This window comes from Eleutherodactylus coqui, chromosome 2 (assembly GCF_035609145.1).
Source record: "Eleutherodactylus coqui strain aEleCoq1 chromosome 2, aEleCoq1.hap1, whole genome shotgun sequence".
Taxonomy (NCBI): Eukaryota; Metazoa; Chordata; class Amphibia; order Anura; family Eleutherodactylidae; genus Eleutherodactylus; species Eleutherodactylus coqui.
The window spans coordinates 8221842-8241196 of NC_089838.1; the positions used below are offsets into that span (position 1 = coordinate 8221842).

At 51.3% G+C, this 19355-nt stretch overlaps 1 protein-coding gene across 2 annotated transcripts in view; it reads right to left on the bottom strand.

Annotated features, from left to right (window-relative positions):
- The window catches only part of BRAF (B-Raf proto-oncogene, serine/threonine kinase), a 52258-nt gene extending 33874 nt beyond the window's left edge, over positions 1 to 18384 (bottom strand). The window contains exons 1-2 of one of the 2 annotated variants that reach the window (XM_066590273.1): positions 18235 to 18384; positions 1164 to 1265 (exon numbers count right to left, since the gene is read on the bottom strand). In XM_066590273.1, the coding sequence (XP_066446370.1) occupies positions 1164 to 1265; positions 18235 to 18357 (225 nt within the window). In that variant the 5' untranslated portion in view covers positions 18358 to 18384. The remainder of the gene's footprint in view (positions 1 to 1163; positions 1266 to 18234) is intronic. The other variant, XM_066590272.1, reaches the window with a different exon arrangement.
- Positions 18385 to 19355: the final 971 nt, after the last annotated feature.

Here is a 19355-nt window from a genome sequence, read left to right on the forward strand (position 1 = left end):
CCGCAGTGGTCACTGCAGGGGCACGACTCGCATCCCCCTGCAAGAATCCTCGCAGCGGGATCTGGTCTGGCCATCTGCAGGCGGCCTAATAGAAGCCATTGGCCCGTTATCCGACATTTACGCCCCAGCTCCGTGAATCCCCACATACATACGAGTGACGGATACTGGCATTTTCTCTTGGAAGCAGCGGAATTTAGTGCTTGTGGCTCTTTAAGTCTGCGGTAAGCCAGCGAACGAGGTGGGAGGCGAGCAGACAGTAAACAGGCGGCTCCGCCAGGCGCTCTGGGGAGGCAGCAGAGGTGAAGGACGAGGCAGAAATGTTTGGGAAGCTCCTAACAGTTTATAAAAAGTTCTGCCTCCGTTTACACAACACAGAGGGAGAAGAGCGAAAACACTGGAGCCGGGACAGCCGGAGGGAGGACAGGCTTCATATACGGACTCATGCAGGGAAAGGCAATCTATTGCTCCCTGTCATCAGCCAATGTGAGGTTGAGGAGGAGATACTGCAGTGTTCACCAGAAACTGAACAAGATGGTCTTCCCTCTTAACCCCTAAATGATGCACACCCCAACCCCACAACCCTAAAACTAAATAAAATAAAAAATAAAAAACCTTTCCCATATTCATTATATATTTTCTTGGTTCCCATTGTTTGATTGTTTATGGAGTATAACGCAATACCATAAAATTGCATTATGCCACACTGACAGGCAGTCGGTCATGCCAATCAGCCTTCAAAAGGGCCCCAGGCTGCCATGGCAATCAAACAGCACGTTGCGATCTCATCAGAACACGGTTAAGAGTATTTAAACAGTTAACAGCCACCACCAGTGATCGTGCCGATTGTGGCCGTTACATTGTGAAGGTTGAAAGGAGTAAAGGTCATCTGTCATTACCTCTGACCCCATAACCTACACAATGGGGCTCAAAGGTGAGGGTGCATATAATCTATACGACCGCACAGATCCAATGCCCCCAATACATCAGGGGGCACGCTCACAGCGCGCGGCTCTTCGCAAGGCTGTGCGCACATGCTCTCCCGCAGAGATCAATGGGAGATGCGCACAACCTCACAACCCCTAGCCCTCAAAGTTAAAAAGTCTGGTCCTTTAGGATTAAAAACACCCTAGTCCTTAAGGGGTTAAGCAATGCGCTGAACTTACTTCGACATATATTGAGGGGGGATTGTGCTCGCCTCCAAACTTGTCCAGGAGGGCTTCGATGTGCTCTTGTGTTAACTTAATCATCTGCTTGATATTCCAGATCTGAAGAGAAAAAAGAAAATACAACATTTATACTAAAAAGTCACTAAACAGCAACAAAAGTTCCTGTGATCGTGTCTTTGGCCAATCCCTTGAGAAGAAGCTGATCACAGGGTGTCCCATTACTGAAGAGACCCCAGTGACCAGCTGTAAGCTCTAGGGAAATCTGGCAGCAAGTTTTACTACAGCACACCCGCAGGGCAAAAGCAGCATTACAGTTATCGTATAAAGCCCTACCCCCTTTTGATGGTCTGGATCAGTGGGTGCCCGACACATCATAAAGCGATGGCATATGCTAGTATTATGCCATTTTATGAGACAGGATGACCCTTTTAACTGGAGAAGGCCTTAACTACTTTGCTCTGGAGGACCCGACAGATCAGTGCCCCTTGCAGTGGCGAGCTCGACCACCGGCTTCTTGGATGGTTCCACAATGAACTTCAAAATGGAAGGATTAGCAGCAACACCCCAGCGCTGCACTCCCTTCATTCTCAGGATTGGTGGGGGTCCAAGATCATAAAGTAATGGCATATGGTAGTGTTAGGACAATCACTTTATTAGAGGAATACCCCTTTAACTGGAGCAGACCACTGCAAAAGAACGTTTCTCAGTCCGGAGGACCCAGCATGTCCATGAGTTATATAGACAGCACATTGATAAAAAAGGAAAACCTGTGCAATGCCTATTTTTCCCTGTGGGGGCACCATAGGAAATCATGCTCCAATGAAGGAACCCCTTTAATACACCATCTAGGCTTCTAAAACACTGGTTTTAATAGGAAAGACATTAATAGACTATTAGCACAGATGTTTTCGGCTGTGAATAGAAAGATGCGTACCCTCAGTCTGTTACACGATAGCATTCACTAAGGGATTAAAAGGTTAATATACTGTAAATACAAACAGTCGGAAGACGTCTCCTCGTGTTTAGATCTGCAGGACAGAGACTGCAAGACAAACACATTTGTCATGGAGCAGTCTCATCTGTCGAGGCCACTCACGCAACTAGAGAAGCAGCAGTCACATCGGTACAGCGCCGAACACCCCGGACAATGGGATTCTTTACCGGCACTACCCAGATCACCCTCCATGGAAAGACTGCTCCATCTATGACAGTCATTTGGGGAATAGGATCCTGGGAAAAAGGATGCAAAACAGCTCTATAGTGCCTCTATAGGCGTTAGGTCTTGCAAAGACTTTCTCTGGGTCCATAAGTCTATAGGCCCATTTACACGCAATGCTTAAAGGGGTTGTCCCGCGCCGAAACGGGTTTTTTTTTTTTTCAACCCCCCCCCCCGTTCGGCGCGAGACAACCCCGATGCAGGGAGGTAAAGAAAGCTCACCGGAGCGCTTACCTGAATCCCCGCGCTCCGGTGACTTCTCTACTCACCGCTGAAGATGGCCTCTTCCTCCGTGGACCGCAGCTCTTCTGTGCGGTCCACTGCCGATTCCAGCCTCCTGATTGGCTGGAATCGGCACGTGACGGGGCGGAGCTACACGGAGCTACACGGAGCCCCATAGAAGACTGCAGAAGACCCGGACTGCGCAAGCGCGGCTAATTTGGCCATCGGAGGGCGAAAATTAGTCGGCACCATGGAGACGAGGACGCCAGCAACGGAGCAGGTAAGTATAAAACTTTTTATAACTTCTGCATGGCTCATAATTAATGCACAATGTACATTACAAAGTGCATTATTATGGCCATGCAGAAGTGTACAGACCCACTTGCTGCCTCGGGACAACCCCTTTAATCGCTCAAAATTCACTCAAAAGCCATTGTTTGAGTGATAATCGTTGTTTGTAAATCCTCCCATCTTTCACTCTTTGGCGGAAGGATGATTTTTAGGCAAGCATAAAATCCATCATTCAGTTGGAGAGAAGAGAAGACAGTTTACTGTCCATAGTGCTGTATTCTTCATGGCAGTGCGGATCACATTGTATTCTGTTTTGCTGCAGGGCTGCAAGCTAAGGAGCTGAATGTAGAGAACAGAACCCCCTGCTGTTCTCTGAATACAGCTCAGGAGGCTCCTTTACAGGCAAATGAAGGTGATAAGCTGCCGGTAGACATTAGTGTCCATTAGCAGTTTATGCAAAACAATCGCTCAAAACCCTTATGAATGAATTATCTTTGCGTGTAAATGGATCTTTAGTAGGGCTTAGACAGAGAAAATGATCTTCCGCTCTGGGGAAGCCGTTCAGTCTATGGATTACATGGATGGCCAGAACAGGCTATAAATTGTGTCTGCAGCACCCAAAAAGCAGGAAAACAGCATTGCAAAGGGCTAATAGAAATGAGTGAGCCTTCTGAGTCATGTCCTCCATGAAGCTCAGTAGCAGATTCTTGCTGCAGTTAAAGGGGCTGTCCAGGGTTAGAAAAACGTGTCAAAAACAGCACCACCCCTGTCCAAAGGTTGTGTGTGGTATTGCAGCTGAGCTCCAGAAATGAGAATAGGAGCGGAGCTTCAATACCAGACAACCCACGGACTAGAGTGCCACCGTTTTTGAGAGACAGCAGACAAGTTTTTCCAACCTTGGACAACTCTTTTAAAGGGGTATGCCATCACTTGGTAACCCTGGGGTCAGACTTTACCAATCCTGAAGATTAAAGGGGTTGTCTGGTTGTCTTTAAATAAAGCCAAATGGTTTTTTTTTTTTTTAAAAAAAACAAACAAAAAAAAAAAACTATTTCCCGTTCTCAGCCTCGACAATCCAGCCCCACAATTCTCCCAGGCTCTGTTGACAGAAGTCAGTCAGGTGACCGCTGCCTGCCAATCAGATGGTGCAGGGTCAGCATTCAACTCTCCAGGAATCATGGCACCCAAGTTGTGAGGGCTGATGCCAGGAGAACGGGCAGAGGCGCTGTGGCCTTTGACTGGCCAGCAGCGGTCATCTGACTTTCGCTGTCAGAGACCAGGAAAATCGCAGTACTTTGATCACCGGGGCCAATGAGGGCAAGTACGGTTTAACCCTTTGCAATCCAATTTTGGATTCAGGGTTTACTAGGGGGGGGTCTTTCTATTTCTGCCATTATACAACGGCACCATCTGCTGGCTAGAGCCAGTACTGCGGTATGTGACATGCTGGAGAGTCCCCCCGACAACACAGCGTCCGGTAATCTACAGTAAGAATACCCTGCCGGACGTCTACCGACATCGGAGCTGTACAGCCTTCAATCAGAATGTCTTTAGATGTCAGACAGTGGATTGGAAAGGGTTAATGGTTTAAACCCATATTGACTTCTATGGACACTTAGTGAGCAAATGTGCAGGAAAATAGAGCATGCTGCAGTTTTTGCCCGACTGACATGCGCAGGAGAATCACACGCATGTGAACACACCAACTGAAATCAATGGGTTCTATTCTCTGCGTATCAGGCGCGCAAATTTTGCGTATGCAAGTACGCCCGTGTGACAGGCCGTAGGGCAGACTCACAGGAGTGTAGCCGCATGTACGTTCGCCATCTCCGGACATATATGCGCTATGCATGGTGCAGGATGGTCGGTTACTGCGCCCAGATCAGTACATTTTACTGTACTTTATAGCGCTGCTGAGACCGCTCACATCAGCATGGCCTCTACAGTGCCATGCTCAAGTAGGCCGGACTGCCTAATTAGTAGGCGGGTCTCAACTGGCTCCAGAGGCCCAGTTTTCAATTAAGCCCGCAAAAGTCAGTGAACTGCGCAATTTCAGGCAGACGGCGACCTCCTGTGCCCAATTGTGCCGAAAAATAGCGCATGTTGCGTGTACCCCCCCCCCATGCTCGAAATGTGCGCCGAAAACCACTACATGTGAAGGAACTCATTGAAGTGAACGGGTTCTATATGCTATCGCAATTGCGCTCGTGTGACGCCACCTTTATACTACAAAGGGTTAGTTTCCCTGAAGAGATAGCATTCTGCATAGGAGCTGTATACAGTAAACGGGAGATTTTAAAACATCTGCAAAATTGCTTCAACTTTTTTCATATTTGAGCCAAAGGGTTACAAAAACGTATAGGTTTTCTCTCAGTATGGCCCCCTGCATACGGGTGGGATTTCCCGCAGAATTTCCGCCCGTGCCCACTGCTATAGGATTGCATGCACACAGCCGTGATCTGTCAGCGTGAAAACACACACGGAAAACAAATCGCGGCATGCTCCATTTCTGCGCAGGTCTCGCAGAGGCCCGCACATAAGTGTCAGTAGAGACCCGCCGGCTCCACCCTGCGGCGGCACATCAGAGAAGGAGACGCTGGGAGCGGGTGAGCCGCAGGTCTCTGGAGGGGCACCGGGTCCGTCTGCAGGCGGCCGGTGTGATGATTTTCCTCTACTTCCATTTAGGGCAGATCACTAGATGATTGGTGGGGGTCCGACTGTTGGGCCCCTAGAATGAAGGGGCTGCAGGCACTGGGCCCTTCAGCTGCACAAGACTAACGAGCAGCGGATGTCACACGCGAGCCGAGAGGACCGAGTTCTTGGGATCCGTAGGGTCGTCCACCTGCACCGGTCTGGGGAGACTAACCAGCTCAGCCGGTTCCGTGCTGCAGGTTTCAGGCCCTGCAGCATTTTGGGCGTCACGGGGATTAAAAGTTTCTACATGACGCCTGCCAAGTGGAAGGAGACGCAGCGCCAGGTGAGAAGAGTCCTCTACGCTTGGAGCAAGCACTAATCAGTCTTCGGCCCGGGCCGCGTTTTCAGAGTACCGCTGTGTTTTGGCACTATGACACGGCATAAGGACGGGGGCGCTCTAACATAAAGAGGTACTCCATGAGACACTGAACGCTTCTTAAAGCCTTAAGCAGATCAGAGATCAATAGGCATTACAGAGATGTAGAATATGAAACTTGGTGTCGAAAAGTTGCAAGTTTTAGCGGCAGCTTCACGGTCTCAAAAAAAAAAAAAGTTTGTGCCATGCCACTTAAAGCAGGTGTGTCTCGTCCGGAGGGTCATGGCCATGCCAACCCAAAAGATTCAAGTCTAGTTTACACCAGAAGATTGGTGTCCATTATATTGGAAGTCCACTCTAGTTCACGGCGGGCGCAGGAAGAGGCGGGATCACACGAAGGGTTTTCGGAGCCTCCGATACCGCGGTCTTCTCCGTTCTGTGACGCTGTGCGGTCAGTCGCCGCATGGATTTAGGTAATCTCAGTCCCATTCAAGTGATTGGTATCAGATGTTCGTAGACGGTATGCCACAGAGTATCCAAGGTCAACAGCGACCAAGGGCCCCACTAAAAGGATTGACATATCGGAATCACTACTTCTGATTCTTTCCAAGGCGTCAGATTCTTCCGGTGGGATAGCGCAGATTTGGCGCAGATCTAATATTCTATAGAATGAACAGGAGGATTCTCTCACCTTTGATATTCCAGATCCGTAGTAATAAGAGGACCTTCCTACAAATGGGAGAAGCGTCTCATATATAAGCATCTCCTGACCCCGTGTAACCATTCTTGTCTCCGAGTCCGGAGGATGCCGGCTCATCCGCTCAGCCATTCATGGACATATAAGCTTCATTGTTACATCCTTGTGATCAAGGAGTTATGGAGAATCACGTGGAGGCGAGAAGCTCTCGTTACATAATAGTCATTACCACATAGATGAAGACGTCTTCTGTAGAAGTAGTCGAGGGGGATTTTCGTCTCCAATCTTGAAAAGTGGCTAATTTTGAACACAACCGCATCCCCAATCAATTAGACTAGTGTTAAATAGTAGCCAGCGCCCCGCTGCCATTATCTACAGGGATTCCCCCATATAAGGTCCACCTCTTCTAGGAGGATTTCCTTACATTTACTTCGTTTCATTTCTCAGCAAAAGCCGTAAAGATCTTATCAAAGGGTTCCGATTGTTGGAAGGCATCAGCCAGGAGAAGAAGGCCAAGACATCTCCAAGGCATCACATAAACCATGGGGCACAATGAAGACCACATCAAGCAGTGGATTAACCCCTTGAGTGGCACGCCCGGAAAATTTCCGGGACGAGCTCCACTGCTCATAGTGACATAGCCCGGAAGATTTCCAGGCTATGTATCACTATGGGAGCTGCAGAGCACAATGCCACAAGCTGTGACAGTGTGCTCTGCCTGCACAGACCCACACAGAGCAGAGCAAGGGCTTTGAAAAACCAGCAGAAGATATTGCCGATCTGCCGCAATCTCCTGCTTTGTTTACAGGTTGCCATAGAGACCATCGGCTTGTCAGAAGCAAGCCGATGGTCTCTGTGGCAGGGAGAGCTTGGTGCTTGGCTGTCAGAGGACAGCTAGGTACTAGCTTTTACAGCAGAGATCAGAGAAAACCTCCGATCTCTGCTGTGTTAACCCTTTACATACTGCAGTCTATGTGACTGCAGCATGTAAAGGGCTGTCACTGCAGCATGTAAAGGGCTGTAACCATTGGATCCCCGGAATGTGATCAGGGGTCCTGATGGGTCCCTGTGGAAGTCCCCTAAAGGGACCAAAAAAAAATAAATTTTTTTTAAAAAAGGTAAAAAATTATAAAAAAATAAAATAAAATAAAAAAACACTTGTCTCCCTTTACTTTGTCAAAAAATCAAAAATACAATCACACATGTGGTATCCATGTGCGTCGTAATGACCCAGAGAAGGAAGTTAATACATTATTTAACCCCTTAATGACATGGCCCCTTTTTTTCTTTTTTCCCCATTTCTTTTTTTCCTCCCCCCTGTTTAAAAAAAATCACAACTTGTCCCGCAAAAAACAAGCCCTTATATGGCCATGTCAGTGGAAAAATGAAAAAGTTATGGCTCTTGAGACGCAACTGCAAAACTAGTTGAAATTCAATGATTAGACCATTTTAAAAAACCTGCCCTGGTGGGCACGACAGGGTGGTAGGAAACCCGCCACTCAAGGGGTTAAGGGCTCATGCCCAAGCTGCAAAATTCTGCTGGCGGAGTCCGCCACGGCACCCCCCCAAAACCCCCACACTTACCACTCCAGATCCGCCGTACGTGTCCCGCATGGAGGGCCGGGGCCATGTGCAGTACAACAGATGATGCACCGGCAGTGTCAGATGACGTGGCCAGGGCCGTGTACTCACATGCTACTTCCGCTATACTAGAGCGGAAGTATAGCGTGATGGCCGGCTTCCATTGACTACAATGGTAGCCGGCCGCGTGCATTCCCACGGCATTTAGAACATGCCGCGGTTTATTTCACGCTGCGGAATTCCGTGGTGGAGTACCACAGCATGAATATTGAGCTATTAGGTTCAATAGAAATCTGGCCGTGGGAGTTAGCCCTAAATTTGGTGCAACAGTAACATTACCAAGAAATGGATATCTCTCAAAAGTTAAAGGGGTTGTCCCGCGAAAGCAAGTGGGGTTATACACTTCTGTATGGCCATATTAATGCACTTTGTAATGTACATCGTGCATTAATTATGAGCCATACAGAAGTTATTCACTTACCTGCTCCGTTGCTGGCGTCCTCGTCTCCATGGTGCCGTCTAATTTCAGCGTCTAATCGCCCGATTAGACGCGCTTGCGCAGTCCGGTCTACTCCCTGGTGAATGGGGCCGCTCGTGCCGGAGAGCTGGTCCTCGTAGCTCCGCCCCGTCACGTGTGCCGATTCCAGCCAATCAGGAGGCTGGAATCGGCAATGGACCGCACAGAGCCCACGGTGCACCATGGGAGAAGACCCGCGGTGCATCGTGGGTGAAGATCCCGGCGGCCATCTTGGTAAGGTAAGTAAGAAGTCGCCGCAGAGCGGGGATTCGGGTAAGTACTATCCGTTTTTTTTTTTTTTTAACCCATGCATCGGGTTTGTCTCGCGCCGAACGGGGGGGCCTATTGAATAAAAAAAAAAAACGTTTCGGCCAAAAGACCAAAAGAAAACCTGCCAAGAGGCCGACAGCAACATTAAGGCTGCCTGTCCACGGGCAAGTTTGAATTGCGTTCCCGTGGTAATAATCCGGCCGCGGGGAACGCAGTTCAAACTTGCCCGTGGACAGGCGCTTCCCCCCTCATCCATGAGCAGAGGATCATTGCGATTCTCCGCTGTCAGCCTATCTAATAGATAAGGCTGACAGCTGAGATCCCCTGCCGACTCCTGCTCCTGGGTGGACAGCCAACCTTAAGGAGCTGCAGGAGCTTCTGACAAGTTGTGCAGTCACGTGACAACCATCTCCCGTATGCTTCATATGTCTGACCTGTGGGGGAGGGGGGGCAAGATGGAAGCCTTCTCTAACCAAGGCAAACATACAATCCTGGCTATGCTTTGCCTAAACCTCCATCAAGTCCGCCAGAAGTCTGTGGGAACGTGTTCTGTCTGAGGAGACCGAGGGGGAACTTCTTGACCCTAACTCCAGAAGGGATGTTTGGTGCAAACCAACACTGCCGTCACCAGAAGACCCCCAGACCAGTAACCATGTGGGGCGCTGTTGTGCTGCTCGGACTGGGGCTTCAGTCAAGGTGGAGGGAATCCTGAACAGTCCCAAATATCAGTTCGTTTTGGCCCAAAACCTTCCGGCCTCGGCTAAAAAGCTGAAGATGAAGAGGGATTTCACCTTTCAGCACAAGGACCCAAAGCAGACGGGCAAATCACCAAGAGAATGGCAGAACCAGAAGAGAAGTTGTGGAATGGCCCACCAGAGCCCAGCCCTGAACCCCACTGAAGATCTATGGGCTGAACTGAAGAGGGCGCTACAAACAACATGTCCTCTACATCTGAGTCGGAGCGCTTTTGCAAGGATGAATGGGCAAAGTTCGCCAAGTCTAGATTTGCCATGCTGGTAGGTAAAGTCCCCTGAAGCATGACTGACTCCTCGGGGGAGGGACTTCACATCGTGCTGTTTTCCTGGCAGACCGTTTTTGCAAGGTGGTCTGCCATTGCCTTCTCCAGTCATCTTTACCCCCCCAACAGCTGGGTACTCCTTTTACTGACCACCTTAGGCCCAATGTTCACAGGCGGATTTGATTTGGGGAATCCACGTGGAAGATCCACAATTCAAGCCACCCATAGGGAAGCATGGGCGTCCGCAGCTGAATTAAAGTGGGCGCATTTGTTTAGCGGACCTTTTTGTGTGGAAGACAAATCCCAGCGCGCTCCAAAATGTATTTTAGTTATTTTTTTACTGCGCTGCCACACACATCTGCAGTTCAGAAAGACGAACCGGACAGGTCCGCAGGATCGCCGGCAGGGTCTGATTCCGCTGCGCCCCCTCCGCCCGCGGACAGGAGGCCTTACAAGAGATTGGCTTTTCTATTAGCATCCATATTAGAGTTGTCTGATAATCTGGCGAGTTTACAGAGAACGGCCGAATCACCGACAATCCGGAACAACAGTCTAATGTCCAGTGAACTACCGGCCTACAAGAAGGGCAGAACTTCTAGCATCTTGGGTTAAAAGGGGGATTCCCAGCAGAACAATGAAGGGTTTTAACCCCTGAGAGACCGACCTCTTAACCCTTTGCAATCCAATTTTGGATCCAGCGATTCCTAGGGGGCTTTCTCTTTCTGCCATTATACAATGGCGCCATCTGCTGGCTAGAGCCAGTACTGCGGTATGGGACATGCAGAAGAGGCCCCCGACAACAGAGCGGCCAGTAATATACAGTAAGAATACCCTGCCAGACATCTTCCGACATCGGAGCTGTACAGCCTTCAATCAGAAGGTCTTCAGACGTCAGACAATGGATTGGAAAGGGTTAAGAACCGAGTCTTATATGTTAAAGGGGTTGTCCCGCGAAACAAAGTGGGGTTATACACTTCTGTATGGCCATATTAATGCACTTTGTAATGTACATCAGGCATTAATTATGAGCCATACAGAAGTTATTCACTTACCTGCTCCGTTGCTGGCGTCCCCGTCTCCATGGCTCCGTCTAATTTTCAGAGTCTAATCGCCAGATTAGACGCGCTTGCGCAGTCCGGGTCTTCTTTTCTGAATGGGGCCGCTCGTGCCGGAGAGCGACTCCTTGTAGCTCCGTCCCGTCACGTCATCAGGAGGCTGGAATCGGCAATGGACCGCACAGAAGCCCTGCGGTCCACCGAGGGAGAAGATCCCGGCGGCCATCTTCAGCAGGTAAGTAAGAAGTCACCGGAGCGCGGGGATTCAGGTAAGCGCTGTCCGGTGTTCTTTTTTAACCCCTGCATCGGGGTTGTCTTGCGCCGAACGGGGGGGCTGTTGAAAAAAAAAAAAAAAACCCGTTTCGGCGCGGGACAACCCCTTTATGTCTGACATCCATCACTTTATGTGGTGGTAACCATTGAACGCCTTTACTTACTGACGCAATTCTGAGACAGTTTTTTCGTGACAATTTGTAACTTATGTTACTGTGAAATATCTCAATATTGTTTTCATGAAGAAAAAAAAAAGTACTGAAAAACTTAGAAAAAAAAAGCTTGCAGTTTTCAGACTTTGAGCTTATCTCCTTGTCAGGCCACAACCGTACGATACGCTCCGCAAACAAAGTCTCAGCATTTCACTGGCGGATGGAACTGCATATTGTCACATAAAACCCGCTATTGCTTCAGGACATGAGACGCGCACGCGTACAAGACGCCTCGCATACACAGACGCACCCATAGCGGCCGGGGCTCCGACGCGCGATACAAGACTAGCAGGACGCTTTCTTTTTTTATCCGCGCAACATACGTAATAAATATAGATAATTGTGAGCGGAGCGATGAGAAGCCGTGGACTCTCATTGACCCCATGTGCTGCATATTTTGCGCGGGTCCATGGTGCACGTGATACACATACATCGGTGCGGGTCCAGCCTACAGATGGTTAACCAGCCGTTCCCACGGCCTACTTTATATTGCAGATGTTTAAAGAGTTACTTTTTTTTTTAGGACTCCACAAAGTACAGAAGTTTAGCAGTAACTTCTCACATTTACGGACAAATTTCAAAAGCTGATATTTTTAGGCCTCCTGCCCACGCCCGGGTCAGATGGTGACCCCGTACTCCGGCATGGACCTCCCGCTTACCGTCCGGCGTCTTCTCTCCGCTGGTGCACAGCCACGCATTCACAGAGCCGGCGCATCAGCAGCGACATCCCTGTGCGAGGCGCAGAAATAGGACGTGCCGCGGTTTTAATACCGCGTGACTTTTCCCGCAGTCAAGTCGCGGCCGTCAGCACAGGACTGCAGAAACCAATGACCCACGGCAGCGGGCAATGGCGGGAATTAGTGCAGAATCTTGCCACGGGATTGCCGTCTGTGGGCATTGGGCCTGAAGGACCAACTCATTCCCGACATATTATAAGCCTGGAGATCAGAAAATCACCACATTTATAAAAAAAAAAAAACAAAAAACAAAAAAAACACGCACCCCTTAAAGTATTGAAAACGGCATTTAGGACGTTTACTGACCCTTTGGGGGTGTCATTGGAATTTAAGAAAAATGCATCTGAAATTAGACCAGTTTTATTTTTTTTGCAAATCTTCAATTTAAAGCCTTTTTTCCAGAACGGCCCCATTTTTTGGAGACTACAAGGCCTTCAGTGAGGATGTGGGGAGCGTTAAAAAAAAAAAAAAAAAAATTTGATTTGAAACCTCTCAGCAATCTGTGGGTTTCGCCCCTCGGTTAGGGGTTTTCCCTTCTTCCCAGGGGCAAAAGGAAAAGCTGATTTGCTATCCAAGCAGCGACTTAGGAGTTTGTGCACAGAGGACAGGATCCCATTTCTGCAAGACCCGGGAAAATCCTTTACCCCACCCATAAACCAAATACACTCTCTCCAATGTTCAGGATTGTACCAGATCTGCCATCCTGTAGACCCCGGCCCACCGATGACCCTCACCTCTAGGTATCCGGGCTAAATACCTGGGAGTCACTAAGGTGCCCAACCACCAACGGGTCACTGCCGAGACCATCTCCCTCCTACAAGAATCAAAGGGTCTGAACTCCCCCTCTCCGTGACAGGCCGAATCCATTTGATCAAGCTGGTTCTACAGCCCAGGAGCCCAGCGCCACACGAGGCTCCCAGATGCCCAGCGCCACACGCCGGGCGAGGGCTCCCAGATGCCCAGCGCCACACGCCGGGCGAGGGCTCCCAGATGCCCAGCGCCACACGCCGGGCGAGGGCTCCCAGATGCCCAGCGCCACACGCCGGGCGAGGGCTCCCAGATGCCCAGCGCCACACGCCGGGCGAGGGCTCCCAGATGCCCAGCGCCACACGCCGGGCGAGGGCTCCCAGATGCCCAGCGCCACACGCCGGGCGAGGGCTCCCAGATGCCCAGCGCCACACGCCAGGCGAGGGCTCCCAGATGCCCAGCGCCACACGCCAGGCGAGGCTCCGCTTAGTTTCTTTTAATCCTTGAACTCTTATCACCAACTCTTTGGGGTTCTTTATCCCCTTTACAGAGGCCCAAGGACCAAGTGGGGGCGGCTTCATCAGACTTTAGCGTCTAGCGGGTCAACTGCAAAACCTAAAACCCCGGTTTACGGAGGAAGGGCTCCCCTCGCTGGGTTGGTGTCAGGAAAGGATTTAACTTCTTGCAACACCCATAAGATACCAGATCATGCGCCCCACCACCATTACATACAGTAACATTGTCCGCTCATCGGCGCTGTTAACCCTTTAACACTATAGGACGTACAGTCACATCCTGCGGATCGCACGGCGGTCTCCCTCCATACAACGTGGGCATCAGCTGTTTCTTACAGCTGAAACCTGGCAGCAAAAGCTCCAATAAGCCGTGCGGCTCAATGGAGCTCTTAACCCTTAATGCCTTCGTCAATACTGACAGCAGCATTTAAATCGCCCGGCCAATGTTCCAAGGTAGTGCACCGCATTACTTGGGTAGTTCAGTGTACTATGCCAATGCACAGCTGGATTTGCATTGCGCATTCCGCAGTGGGCGTCTGTCTCCGGATCCTGCAGCAAATACTTGCCATAAGCGGAAATCAATTAAGATCTTCCACTCATCATGGGAGCAACAACATGCTCTATTTTGACCCAAATTCCACAGGATGGCTTCCATTGAAGCTTTCCATCCCGCAGCCCATTGCGGTAAGGCCGAGTCATCGCTTAGGGACCGCACGGCATTATTTGTACGGCTCGCCGGCCGGCACATCCTCAGCACAGATATCCGGACAGGTACGCTCAGGTCCCCGGCCGGGCACAGGGTTGGAGTCCACATGCAGGATCCAACCCCGCCGTGTGCAGTCGGCCTATGATGGCAGCCTTGCCTGGAGAGCGCCGATGTCCAGACTCTGGTTGTTTGATCTCTTGTGGATGGATACGGACCGGTCTATCCAGGACGGCTCCAGCACCACTGTGACGTCTGAAGACATTCTGATTGAAGGCTGTACAGCTCCGATATCGGAAGACGTCCGGCAGGGTATTCTTACTGTGTATTACTGGCCGCTCTGTTGTCGGGGGCCTCTCCAACATGTCCCATACCGCAGTACTGGCTCTAGCCAGCAGATGGCGCCATTGTATAATGGCGGAAAGAGAAAACCCCCCTAGGAAACCCTGAATCCAAAATTGGATTGCAAAGAGTTAAAGCCCATTAGAGAACGCCGTAAAAAAGCGTATTGGTGGTCATCAAAGAGTAAAACATTCCACTATTTGGGATTCAAATGTATGTGGGCCTCATGGCCACCCTGCAGTGCCACCACTGATCTACATACATGAGGAGTCACAGACGGGGGAACGAAATGGCAAACCGCCTCTCTGGCACGGCTCCTTGTCTCCTGTGGAAACGGGGTAAAGTAACCCATGTCGGCTGTCTACAGATGAGGCTCAGAACCTCTGCTGAGGAGACCCCTTAAGAGAACGTGGGCTGCAGGGTCTCCAAGGGCCAAGCAATTAGCGGCTATCCAGAAACAGATAGGGCTGCCTTCTTGTCCTAGTAGTTAGTGGCGGTCTCAGAAGGTGGTGGTGGGGGGGGGGGTTGGCTTCTGGCACTAACATCTACATAAACGTGCTGCCCTCCGCATGTAGGCCGACGGCCACGTCCTCTGTTATGTATAGGAACCTATGCCAGGGTCATGGTGCCCACAGCATGTAGGCCAACAGCTCCGCCCTGTCATGTATAGGGAACCTATGCCAAGGTCATGGTGCCCGCTGTTCAGGCAGGAGGAACACACCCAATCCCTTTAACTATGTTACTCACTTATTTGCCGGGACATTTCCTTAAAGGTACATACCTAGCCGCAAGTGGTCCCTTTACCCCACAGCTCCTCCGCAGGACATAGCAAACATTACACCATTCTAACTGAAACCAATGGAGTATCCATGAAATAGGGATGCCCGGGGTCCTCCAGCGGTTGCACTCTCCAACATTCAGGACCCTCGGCCTCCGGAACACAGAATTTACTAACATAAATTATTCAAAAATGCAATTTTATAAAATTGTAAGTAAAAGCTGAAGCCCCCCCCCCCCCGCTGCAGCACGAGTCACGGCGGCTCCTCGGGGGAGGTCACATGGTGACGCTCTCTTGGCAGACTGTTTTTGTGGGGTGGGGTGCCATGGCCTTCCCCAGCCAAAACAAGGTTTACAGAACATCAGCAGAAGAGGAGAGCGCAAAATAGTTGTAACACAATGACGTCTGCACGCGATATAAGATCATGACATAACCGCCGTCGTGACATAACCGCAATCGGATTCCCATTTTTAATGATTTTTCTCTTCTCCTACAAAAACACACAACAAAATGAAGTTAACCCTTTCCAATCCACTGTGACATCTAAAAACCATTTTATTTGAAGGCTGTACAGCTCCGATGTTGAAAGTAGTCCAGCAGGGTATTCTTACTGTATATTACTGGCTGCTCTGTTGTCAGGGGGGCCTCTCCGGCATGTCCCATACCGCAGTACTGGCTCTAGCCAGCAGATGGCGCTATTGTATAACAGCAGAAAGAGAAAGCCCCCTAGGAAAACCCTGAATCCAAGATTGGATTGCAAAGGGTTAAAAGAGAACTAAAAGAACCGCCGGATGTCAGCGAATTGAGGCGACAGGTCAAAAATAGGAAAAAAAAATAAATTTTAAATTGATGAATGTGCGATAGTCTGCAGCGGCGGCACAGACGAGCCGCTCACACAAGCCCACTACATTGGCGCGGATGGCTTCCATTGAAGTGAATGGCGGCCGTCCAGCCCGCAGCCCCTCGGCAGTCCAGACATGATGGCTTCTATCTGGTTTCAGACCCGTTTGTTCTTCTGCGCGACCTGATTTAAAAACGGATCCATTAACCCTTTCCAATCCACTGTCTGACCTCTGAAGACATTATGATTTAAGGCTGTACAGCTCCGTTGTTGGTAGACGTCCGTCGGGGTTCTCTTACTGTATATTGCCAGCCTCTCTGCTGTCGGAGCCTATGCAACGTGTCACCTCATGCAGTACCGGCTTTAGCCAGCAGATAGCGCTGTTGCATAATGGCAGAAAAAGAGTAAGCCCCCTAGGAAAACCAGGGTACAAATTGGATTGGAAAGGGTTAAACAGGCAACAAGAACCTGTTCAGTGACCAGCGGACTACAACACTGACGGCACACAGGCGGGCGCGATAAACACGGGCGGTGGCACTTGCAGACGTGTGCTTTACCTACAGGTGTGAGTTCCATGCGCGGCGGCGGTGGCGCGGGAGGGTCGCCCATAGTTTTCGCACCCCGTTTATCGGCCCGTTTTCACCGCGGTCGGCGTTTACGCACAATTACGCTTTTCTGCTCTGGAGGTGGGAAACAAAATTCAAAGGTGCCCCCCCTTGCCCCGCCCCCCGGTGACCCCGCTAGGACCTGCGCTGTGGATGCCCGCAGCGGCTCGCCGGCGAACGCACGCACTGCAGGGGGGGTTTCCCTTTCTTTGCATTTCCCAGACTCTTCGCTTAGGCAGGTCAGCGGTGCCCGCAGCCCGGACGCAGGGTTATTTGTGGGCGCGCTGCGGGTCAGAGGCTCCTATTGGCTGCGGGTCGGGGGCTCCTATTGGCTGCGGGTCGGGGGCTCCTATTGGCTGCGGGTCAGAGGCTCCTATTGGCTGCGGGTCAGAGGCTCCTATTGGCTGCGGGTCAGAGGCTCCTATTGGCTGCGGGTTGGGGGGCCGGCCATGCGGATGCAGGAGAGGATGCTGCGATTTTTCCTACACCCACGGAACGCCTTTTAGTGCATTTCTCCGTGGATGGCCCGTGCGGACGGCGAGCTCAGAGGCCACAATTCAAATCCAGGCGCGTTTCCTAGCATCACTGTTGGGGGCGGGGCCAGCTGTGGTGCTCACCTCCCACAATGCACTGCTCTGTTTACATCAGTGGTCACACGGGTTCTTCACCCACATGACGGCTGCAGCCAATGGGAGGCCGTCCCATGAACCGCCCCACGTGACGCCAGCGGCCGCGCAGAGATCCTCTTGTAGAGACGTGTCGGGCGCGGAAAACCACAAGAAACCCCTCAGAAGGCGCCGCGAACCGGACGCGCCACATTCTCTGAGCGCCGGGAGGGCAGACCGCGTGACGGGGAGAGCAGACGGCGACGGGAAGGGTCCACTGCGCGAATACGGAAAAATAAGCCTATCCAGAACGCAGAGACGCCCGCGCCGCAGAGACCGCGCCGCTACACTAAGACGGATCCGTTACTGCTGGGAGCCACCGGTCCGTTACTACAGGGGGCGCTGAAGGGACAGCAGGGCGTTTGTGACAGACGCCGGACCGATCCCGCTAGTATATATATATATAACGGCTACAAGCGGCGCGGCTTCCGGTTTTGTCCGTTTTTTTCACCAGATCGCCAGAACACAATATTGATCCCATCAGACCTTTCCAATATCGTGACAGCCGCCTTCTCCACAGCCACTCATCAGACAGTATCACGACATAAACAATAGCGTGAGCTCACTGCACTGCCGGGCTTCTATGTCACGATAGATGAAGAATCCCCTGCAGACAATCCCCCACTGTCACAATAGTCCGCACAACAGGTCTCAGGCAGTAATGTCGCGAGAGCAGCATATCACGACACAGAGGCGTCCAGCAGCCCCATGTCACGACGGGCACCCCATCAGTGCAGCATCTGACAGGCAGGTCCCCCAGCGGCCGCCCTCACCTCCTCCGGGTAGCCCCCAGCCGCTGCCATCTCCCCGGCTCCGCTCAGGCTCCCGGCCTCGGACTCCAGGTCCCCGTTGAGCAGTGAGGGCCCCTCGGCCGATCCCCCGCTTAGCGCCGCCATCTTGAAGTGATCGGGAGCCGCGGGAGCGAGCACGAAGGACGGGCGGCCCAGCTGTCCAGTGCGTCAGCTGAGGGGCGGGGCGAGCGGGCGGCGGGCGCGCTCCCGTAGCCTTTAGACCAATGGGAAGGCAGTAGGGCGTGGCCATGTGTGCGTTAGTGACGTCACGCCGGGGAACCCTCGCTTACTGGTCCCTCCCCGCTGCCCAGGTGCAGAGAGCGCGTTCCCGCTGCGGCTCTGACGTCATTGTACCCTGCGGCCGTGACGTCACAGTTCTCCACTTCACTTCCTGACAGAGATGGCGAGAAACAAATCCAACAGAGAACAGCAGGGAGCAGAGAGGGGGCTGCACCACTACCCCAGGGCCACGGCAGCGGGTGCTAACGCTCATGGGGGACGCAGCCTGTAGGACTCCGCGCCAAAGTCCACAGATCTGACGGCTCGCTGATGCCGGAGCGCAGGCAGATGTTTACGTCATTTTCACTTCCGCATCAAAATCTGTACGCAGCCTTTGGGTTTTGGTTCGGAATGGATGGCGGCTTGCGCTGCGTCGTACGACCTATTCTGTCCCGCGTGAAAGACCCCTTAAAGGGCGAACCCAGTCACTATCCATAGACTCATTGTAAGAACACAATGCCTCCCCTGCGGTAGCTAGGATTTGGATCAGAAATAATAATAATCTGTATTGGTGTAGCGCCAACATATACCGCAGCGCTTACATAGACAGGGGGATACAGAAAGACAAAATACAAACATTACAGAACCAGGGATACATATAGTAATCAGCTGATGGAAACAATAGGGGTGAGGGTCCTGCTCCAACGAGCTTACATTACAGAACCACGGTTACATAGTAATCAGCTGATGGAAACAATAGGGGTGAGGGTCCTGCTCCAACGAGCTTACATTACAGAACCACGGTTACATATAGTACAGATAGTCCCCGACTTGCGAACATTCGACTTACGAATTTCGCTAGATACGAACTATCTGTCCTGCAC